At 37.7% G+C, this 9,940-nt stretch overlaps 1 protein-coding gene across 1 annotated transcript; it reads right to left on the bottom strand.

Annotated features, from left to right (window-relative positions):
• Nucleotides 1–8,897: 8,897 nt before the first annotated feature.
• Nucleotides 8,898–9,740, bottom strand: LOC116632932 (gamma-aminobutyric acid receptor-associated protein-like). Its single transcript, XM_032405011.1, has one exon. The coding sequence runs from the start codon at nucleotides 9,685–9,687 to the stop codon at nucleotides 9,334–9,336; it is 354 nt and encodes a 117-aa protein (XP_032260902.1). The 5' UTR covers nucleotides 9,688–9,740; the 3' UTR covers nucleotides 8,898–9,333.
• Between the last annotated feature and the right edge of the window lie 200 nt (nucleotides 9,741–9,940).

Genomic DNA, 9,940 nt, shown 5'->3' with positions numbered 1-9,940 from the left:
AGATGGCACTAAAACAATTGATCAAACAGGTGGGAAAACAAACTAAAATACTTATTTATTTATTTTTTTATTTATTTTAGAGAGAGAGAGTGAGAATGTGTGCATACGGATGCATGCCTGAGGGAGGGAAGGGGCAGAGGGAGAGGGAGAGAGAGAATCTTAAGCAGGTTCTATGCCCAGACGGAGGCCTACATGGGGCTCGATCTCACGACACTGAGATCATAACATGAGCTAAAATCAAGAGTTGGTTGCTTAACTGACTGAGCCACCCAGGTACCCCTAAAATACTGAATTTAATTTATATTTTATTTTTACATAAAAATAAATTGAAGATCAAAAAAATAAAAATAAATTGAAGATCTACTTATAAAAGCAAATCTATATCTCTAAAAAGAATTATACGAAAATCTTCATAAAATTGAGGTAGAGAAGAAGGACAAAGGAGAAATAATATATCTTACAACCTTAAGTTTTATATTTATATATATCTGTACCACAAAATACCATAAATAGGGTTCAAAGCAAGCTGCAGATTAAACATTAGTAATGTATACAACTGACAAAAAGTTGATAACCAGAGTATGAAAATAATTTCTACAAATTGAAAAGAGAAAACACAGAATGGAAAATTGGCTAAGAATATTGTATCAGTCAGGGCTCAGTAAGAACAAAGGGGGATTTGGAGAGAGTTCAAGACGTGGACTATTTACAAAGGCAAGGGCAGGATTTAGGAAATCAGCTAGGGACAGACCAGTTCTGTAGGGCCAGCAGAAGAAGAAAGAAAAATGGAGTAAAGGAAGAGAGAAGTTACCAGAACACAAAAAAATTAAGAAGGCCTCCTGACTGGAGCTGTAGCCTCTGGTAGAGGGACACACCAACCCACAGCAACCAGCAAAGAGAATGCCAGTGGGACAGTGGGACAGTGGGACAAATATCTAATATCACTTCCTTCCTAATCTCTGGATTTTCTGCTGATATTAGCAACTTAGAGTGTTTCAGGTATTGTCCTTATCACAGAATAGCAAGAAGTTGGTGTTGGGATCATTTCTATAAACTTCCTGACAAGCACAGCCTGAGCTTTTCTAGAATACCTACTGTGAAAGGGCATTTATTTATTACCTTTTAAGACTGCTCACTCTTATTTAGGGAAAGGTTTGATTTTAGAGTTTCTCTCTTGTGTGTCTCCATAGGACTTCTACCCAGTATCCTTGGTTTGATCTACGTGAACCATAATAAAAAAAATGTCAATTCCCCCTTCCACAGGATAACCTGTCTATATTTAAGTCATCATGCTTTTTGAGATTATTTTTATCTTGGGTTGTGTTTTGTAGCACATGGGAAATGCAGCTTATGGGCAGGACTGGCCTTAAACAAATTTGTTCATCAGGGAGTATTTGTCTTTACTAACAACTCTCTAGGGCATCCACACCAGGTACATCTTCTTGGTCCCACTGATTGCCATGTCCCACTTAAGGTACAGTCTTGTTGCCACCCACTTACCAACAACTCTATCCATCCCAGCACTCACTGGTCAGTTGAAGCCATAACATTCTTTTGATACTAGCTCTCCTACCATTATTATTATTATTATTTATTTTATAGGTGTATTTGTGTTTTTATTCTGTATTTAAAGGTCTTAAGAATAGGGGAAAGCTGTATTTTCTTGGTATCATCATTAACGATCATTTTCAATTTTATAATAGCTAACATTTATTATATGCTTACCATATGACAATATTCTAAGCCTTTACAGGTATTAACATTTCAAAGTAACCTCATGAAATAGGTAGTATTATGTCCCATATCTTACCTATAAGGACACGTAGGTATTTAGAGATCAAACAGTTTTTTCAAGATTACACACATAAGTACTGGAACCACTGTTTGAACCTGGGCAGTTTGGCTTCAGTGCTTACTGTTATAACCACTATGTTACTTTGTCTCCCAAAATCTAAAATAGGAACTTTAATTGGCTCTTACATCCTTTCCTTGGATGTGTTAATCTGTGCCCATTTTTGAGTGTCACTTAGATACCGGGTGTATATCCTACACTTCATTCATATCTTTATTTTGAACTGCAAAGTGTGTGGCTTGATATAGAAGCATTATTACAATGTCAGACTTAAACTATCGCAAAATAAATTAATTATTTTCCACTCAAAACCCTGCCTGGTCTTATGTTCCTTCTTTCATTAAATGCAATCATCTTACATCAATTTGCCCAAACTAGAGATTAGGCTTCCTCATAGATTTTTCCTATTCCCATGTTCTACCACCTCTAATTAATCTCAAAGTCCTATAAATTCTACCTCTTCAATATTTCTCTACAGAGCCGTTTGCTCTCCATTTTTACTGTTATTACTTTAGTTCATGTTTTCATAATTTTTCACTTGGGCTATTACAGTTCTAGCCCCAGGAAAGTCCTCTTCTCAAATGTTGCTCCCTTCCAATGGATCTACCATAGCACAGCCAGGGGACTTTATAAAATGTAAAAGTGATTCTGTCATGTGCCTGTCTGAAATGCTTAAATGTCTCCCTAACTCTTTCAGGATAAAAGACAGACTACAGCAAATCAAACAAAACCTTCAAAATTTGGCTTTGTTCATTTTTCCAGCCTTACATATTGTCATACATTCTTAAGCAACCTGCTATATGCTATATTCTCTGCCTAGGGTGACCTATCCCTCATGGCCTGTCTTTGACTGACTCTTAATTTTTTGAAGATTAGTTCAAATATTGCCTTCCCTTGGAATTGTTCCCTATAGCTACCTACACTCTGATTAGTTTCCCTTATCTTTACATATGTACATCTTGTTTCTTCTGTATGATTTTGGCAGTAAAGCAATGGTTGATTCTTACTTTTTTCCTTTCTATTTTCCTGATGGCCTGTGAGTTTCTTCAGGGCAAATGTTACACTTGCTATTGTTGTAGTCCCAATATTTAGCACAGTGCATGGGTAACAGGGGACCTACAACAAAACTTAGCTGGATAAATGTCAATAATGCCTCTCAGTCTATTAACAGAAATCAGAGAGCTGAAGGCCAAGATGAGAAAATATTTTGTTTATGTGCTAGATCTCACTGTTTGAGGAGCTACCTGGAGCATGGTCTTAACATGAATTCTAAGGCAACATTTAGGCTCAGTGGAAATATGGTGGAATTTATTATTGATGTTTTATGAGCCTGGTAGGGAATAGGGAGAAATAGCATTTTCCTACCTTCATACTGTCCCAACAATATTTTTCATTAAGATTTGCCTTCAGATAGGAAATTGTCAAAGATTAAGAAGATGTTAATGTTCCCTAAAGTTAATTAAAAAACAATGAAATCTTTGAGACTTATTCCAAGGGCTGGAAACTTGCCTTTGTCCTTCAAATTATACCACTGCTTCAAACAATAGGAAGCAGTATAGTAGGGTAGTTAAGTTCTAGGGTTGAGGTGTCAGTCAGTGTTAGTTCAATACTTTATTCTACCTCTTATTCTTTGCTTGATCTTGGGCAAGTAACTTAAACTCTCCTGGCTTCAGTTTCCTTATCCAGAAAATGGGAGTAATAGCACTAATACCCGCTATTATAATTCTATTGTATCTCTACAAGCATGTCCTATTGATAGATTTAAACCTAACACAGCATTATAGGTTAAATCAAATTATATGTACTATTAGTAGGTATATTTAGCTTACATAGTGTGGGACTTCACCATAGCTTGCTTTTATGTAACGCAGGATGTAATTGACTCACAGTGGAGCTGAGTAATTCTAAGCAGATCAGTTTACACTGTGCAATGTGTGATGTAGGCAGATAATGATAAGTATCACTATTAAGTTCCTTCTGCATGCTGGGTATGGTTTAGGTCCTTTATACATCTGCTAAAATAATATGTATAAAAATCTTAGTACAGTGTTTAACACATTGACATATAGATATGCTACGAACAGCATTATTTATAATCTTCACAAAAACTAGATTGAGAAAATGGATTTATATATTATATATGTTAATCTAGTCACTATGGGTAGCAAAGGCATAGTCAGTGCCTATATTTATTAAGCACTTCGTATGTGACAGATACTGATTCTAACTTCAGTAATTCCTAAATCATCTGTTACCTCAGATAACCCTTATGAGATCATGTGATGCTTCCAAACACTGGCAAATGAACACAATGCTCTGGTTAAATTGAGTATGATGACATGTTAGTAAGAGGAGTTAATAATGCGAATGATTTTCTAAGAAGGAACTTGGGGATAGAAGCTCATCGTTGTGGAAAACTCCTCTTGTGGCCACTATGCTAATATACTATGTACTAATTTCTCACAAAGATCAGGATTTTAAAGGAGTGTGAAATTACCAGAAGGAATGTATTTCTTACCCACATTTTTGGCTCTTTCTTAGAGCAGAGAGTCATCTTAGGGAGTCTGGACCTATCCTTTAGAGCCAAATTTCTACATGACTGAAAGCTAAGCTTGATAGGTTTCAGCCTCAAGAGAAGCTGAATACTTGATCATGCAGACACTGAGCCCATGATATCTCACAACACAAGTGTTTAAACCAGGCTTCTCAAAACAATAATGAAGTGTGTTTAGCAGCTCTTTTATTTCATTTTAGAGTTGTTAAAAGAATATTAAAGTAAAACCATGGAAATGAGACTCATCTGTATAAGCATGTTTAAGTAGGGATTACATAGAGATGAGTTATCTGAAAGTATCTGCACTTCTAAGCATTCGAATGTGGTTCTTAGTCACTGATCCCAAGTTAAATTTGATTGTACTGGGATCAGGCTTTTATCCTTTATTTTCAATAACAAAAATCACACCCAGCAGTATGACAGCTAAAGCAGCCCTGAAAATTAAGTATTTTGCTGAGAAGAAGGAAAGCCTCATAAGTAGGCTTGGTTAAGGGTTTTTTTTTTTTTAATTTTTTTTTTAAGAACCACATAGCTTATTTTCTTCTTAGCATTTGGTGGTTTGAGGACTACTGGGCCATGGAGCCGAATGTGCCGCAGTGGTTAATTTAAAGTTCTAAGGGAGTTTAAAACAGCATGCATTTTTCATCACAGATAGGTTAAAAGGTTTTTAAAGTATTCTACTTATTCATAGGCAGCTGGAATTCAGTAGGATTGCATATCTGCCAAGGCTTTAGCAAATATCATCCCCAATTTGGCCCTGTAAAGGACAGCACTAGAAATTCTCTACACTTTTCCTACCTGGAAATAGACTGCAAATTTTATGGCAACTTTAGCTGTGAACTCTTCATTTCAAGGCTCTACATCTTCATTTTAATATGCATTGCTGTTCTTTATGTGTGTGCCCAAGGAATACTAAATTCATGGTAGGCTGTGAATGACACAGGTCATTGTAGCTCACTTGAAATTGAGACTGCCTTTTCTACTCGTGACCACAGAGAGCACAAGTGTAGTTTTTATTCCTACTACTTTTATTTCTCCATTTGGGCCACAGCAGATTGGTTTTTACCAAAAAGAAATTATACTTTTCATGATCTTGCTGCCATGTACGAATATGTATCCTCTGTATGTATTGTCTAATCAGTGCATTTATTGATGTCAATGTTGCCTTTTTATTCAAAATGAGAATGGTTTGATAAATAGAAGCATGTGGAAAAGTAAAAAAAAAAAAAAGTCAAAATAGAGGGGTGGTTCATATAGCTGTGAGACATTGTTATCCGCTGGTGTCTTATAGAAAACCTGCTGCCTCAGACCTACTGTCGATAAAATAATGACATGTTATCAAAACTATACCATTGAGTTAAAATGGTTGATGTCAAACTAATTCTACCTCACCAGGTATTTCTTCCCATTTATAATACTCTTTTTAAAATAAAAAAGGGTCCACAAATTCAGATATGTATATAATAAGGATGATATACAATTGTACTTCAAGCTGACTGCAAGCAATCTGTCAAAAAACAAAGCTAAATTCTGAGTAATAAAATCCACCATATGATTGATATCTTGCATTAAAGTGCGAGTTGAAGAAAGCAATTTTGTTTATGGAAAAGTCTTGGCTTGGCACATTTTTCATGTCACATAAAGATGGAAATCTTACCTTATGGTTGTAGATTACAGTTATATTTCAGCTTCTGTAATTGTAAAAGGACATGCATCTGTTTTAAAATAAGAACAATTTTCTTCTGATAAAAATGAGCTCATTTTAATATAGTTCTTTTTTCCAATACATATGATATTCTCTTTGCTTTCATTTCCATGTTAACTCTTTTGTGACTCTTTACTGTTGTTTAGTAAACAAAGACACCTTCTAAGAATTTTCAGAGTTTCGAAATTGCTGTGTTTTGGGGCACTGTATGGTATAAACAATGAGTTAAAGATATAAAGCATTTACTTAATATTTAAGAGTATTGCAAATCGAAGAAAACTGGGTCAGCATGTTCTCATTTTTCTGTGTAGGAGAGAAATGAGTGGTGATGTTAAAAATCTTGTATAATTTCCTAAGCTTATCACTTTCCAATTTCTTTGTATTAACCACTTTTTAAATTAAACTTTCTAAAGATGCACAGTATTTCATAGGTTACAAAATGCTAACACATACATCATTAATCCTCATCTGTCCTTTGAAGTAAGAAATAATATTGTTACTATTCTTATGTTCCTATTTTGTATATTAGGAAACTGAGGCTCAGTGAGGTTAAATCATCTGCCCAAAGCTGATCTAGAATTTAGCAGATTCAAGTCTTTTGATGTAGTAGAATCCTAAATGATTTACTTGCCTTCTGACTAAAATATGGCTAGACCAAGTGTAGCCTTGGAGTTAAACTACTTTGTCCCAACTAGAGCTAAATTTAATAAAAAATGTTTTTGCTGTTTTTGTGTTTTTATAGGAGAGCACATAGGTCAGATAAGAGAATAGGAGTTGGAATTGAAACAGATGGAAAAGATAAATATGTTTTCATTCTACAAATAATGTTGAATAAATATTGAGCAAAAATGGAAGTGTCAGTACTATAACAAACCTGTGTAAGATTTGTGAAAGTTGAGCAGTATATTCTCTCTTTGGATTATCTTTGTTTCCCATGCAGAAGTTTCTTTCTTAGGTAAAGGAGATTAGCTAAATCTGGATTCATCCTGGTGTTATTCAGGGCTGCATTTCTCTTTCTGATATCACAGCTTCATGTCCTTTTCTGCCTTCTGATTCCCTGTGGGGTAGGCTGGTTCTAAAAGGGTTACCAGGGATGGATTCCTGATTTCTGGAATTCTCTCCACTTGTGTCGGGGCTGCCCCTAGTAACTTGCTTCAAATGAAATAGAGTATGACAAAAGTGACAGATGCCATTTCTGAGATAAGGCTATAAAGACTGACTTCTGTCTTTCCCTCTCTTGCTCACTCCCTCTTTGGCAGGCTTGGATAAAGCCAAATCAGCTGAGTTGGTGGACACTTTGATGGCAGCCTAGTGAGAGACCTTGAGCTGGGGAACCTAGCTAATCTGGGTCCAGATTTCTGACCTACAGAAATTGTGAGAAAATACATACGTGTTTTTTTTAAGTAGCTAAATTTTGTGGTAATTTGTTGCCCTCCTAGATATTCTGTGTCACATCATCTTATTTAATGAAAGCTCTTATTATGTGGAACAATCTTAATGTGTTTGCCATTTATTACATCTCTTTCTTCAATTAAAATGTAAATCTTATAAGAATTGGGACCTTTTTTGTTCATCTGTAGTTCCCCTAGTCTAGAAGAGCACTTGGCATATAGTTACTGGTACTCAGTAAAATTATTGGTTGAATGAGTGAATGGACAAATTTTGCTTAGAGTTATCTCTCTAGGTCCTTGTTATTGTGTCTCTCTAAACTAGACAAATGGCTTAGGGCAAGAGCATTTGCCTTTTCTCTTTATCTTTACCTACTCAAGGATTATTTCTCAAAAAAATTTTAACCTGCTGCTAAACTCCCATCTAACAACTGTTTTACTATTAACTTCTCCATGTCCAAAGGTCTTCATTTTCATTTTGCATAAAATTAGGTAAAAACAAAACAAAACAAAACCTGATTCTTTGACATACAGTACATTTTCACATTTGCTTTTCTCTGGATTCTGAGCGTGTGTTCACTGGTATTTTGATAGAGCAACATATCTGTGGTATTAAAATTGTTTTATTTTCTATGTTGTTTCACTGTGAAAGGTGTTAGCTTCTTTAGAGAAATTCTCAAAAGTGAAAATAAGAAATATCTCCTCTCTCTCTCTCTGTCTCTTTGTTTCTCTTATTTGGTTTCCCTAAACTATTGCCAATTTCATAAAAGGTAGGGAACTTCTGGCTTTTGGACCATATCTGGTCTTGGCTTCAGTTCATCCAGGCTTCCGAGCAATTTTGCAATTGTCACTGATGTAGAAGCTCATAAAATAAAGCACTTCTTTTGTTCTTTCATTTATTGTAAAACCTCTTAGGGTTTAAAATTACAGTAGTTAAAAAGTTATAAACAATAGGTTCAAAGTTCAAAAAGTATTGATGGTTGCAGTCTAGAGTTGTATCAAAAGTAAGTATCAAATGTATTGTTATATATCTTTGCTCATCGTCAGAAGCTTGCCAAGGGATACGTAACTAATCCCGCATACCTTCATGTTTACAAATTATTTCTCTTGTTGATGATTATATCCTCAAAAACCAAAATATTCAGCTGCCAGTGAAGTAAAGCAATTAAAGTTTATAGTCACCTGGTGTCTAATATTATTAACTACTTTTGAAATCTAGAGTAATTAACTAAAAATTCCAGTCAATAAATTTAACACACACAGTCCTGTGTGTTAGGGCAAGGTGTTTGGTGGGAGCGTAGGAGAGGCAAAGCAAGTTGGGAAAAGGAGAAGACAAATAAACATAGACCTAAAAGTCTTTTTAAATATTTTCAGTAGACTAAAGTCCTAACAGTCTTCTTTTTTTTTTTTTCCAGCTTGGTGGTTTCCTCTTTATTGATGTGCCTCCTACCTTCCCCCCACAATTTCAGTCCCTTCCATCTACCCCCAAAAAAGAAAGTAGTGAAAGGAAGGGAATGTTGGGGTTCTGAGCCCCTTGGGCAGTTAGAAAGGGAACAGAAACCAAAACAATCGCTGGATGTGACAGATTGACAATCGAGAAGTCTAAAGCAGAGTGGGAAAGGTGGTAAGAGAAAGGGGAGAAAGGAGAGGTCCAAGAGGTCACCTCCCCCACGAGCCCTCCTGCTAAGAGGGGCTGGAAGAGAGCCTCAAACATTAGGAAGTGCAGGTCCTGAAGAAGGGAGGTGGTGGTTGAGCCCCGAGGAGGAGTAGGTCAAGGAGGGGGGGCCACCTCTCTCTTTGTAGAACGGGACCCCCCACCTCAGGGGGAGCAGCTTCACAGACCGTAGACGCTTTCATCACTGGAGGCGATGTATAGAAAGAAGTCTTCTTCATGGTGTTCCTGGTATAGCTGACCCATTGTGGCACTGGTGGGTGGAATGACATTGTTGACGAAGAAAAACAAGGCATCCTCAGCTCGGAGATGAATTCGCTTCCGGATCAAGAAGTAGAACTGACCCACTGTGAGATCAGAAGGCACCAGGTATTTCTTTCTGTCCAGGTCTCCTAACCGAGCTTTGGAAGCCTTTTCTACTATCACCGGAACCCGGTCCGGGTATTTCTTTCGGATCTTCTCGCCCTCAGAGCGGCGTTTCTCGAACGGATGCTCCTCTTTACACACGAACTTCATCCTCCCGGGAACCGGGCTGGACCGGGCTGGGCTGAGGGAACCCGGGGGGCCGGGCCGGGGGGCGGCGCTGAGGGAACCCGGGGGGGCCGGGCCGGGCCGGGGGGCGGCGCTGAGGGAACCCGGGGGGGCCGGGCCGGGCCGGGGGGCGGCGCTGAGGGAACCCGGGGGGGCCGGGCCGGGCCGGGGGGCGGCGCTGAGGGAACCCGGGGGGGCCGGGCCGGGGGGCGGCGCTGAGGGAACCCGGGGGGGCCGG

This window comes from Phoca vitulina, unplaced genomic scaffold (assembly GCF_004348235.1).
Source record: "Phoca vitulina isolate PV1807 unplaced genomic scaffold, GSC_HSeal_1.0 scaffold7, whole genome shotgun sequence".
Lineage (NCBI taxonomy): Eukaryota > Metazoa > Chordata > Mammalia > Carnivora > Phocidae > Phoca > Phoca vitulina.
This window is presented reverse-complemented; position numbering and strand designations above follow the sequence as displayed.

Coding starts and splice junctions, on each gene's coding strand:
- LOC116632932 (XM_032405011.1), bottom strand. CDS start 9,687: ATGAAGTTCGTGTGTAAAGAGGAGCATCCGTTCGAGAAACGCCGCTCT.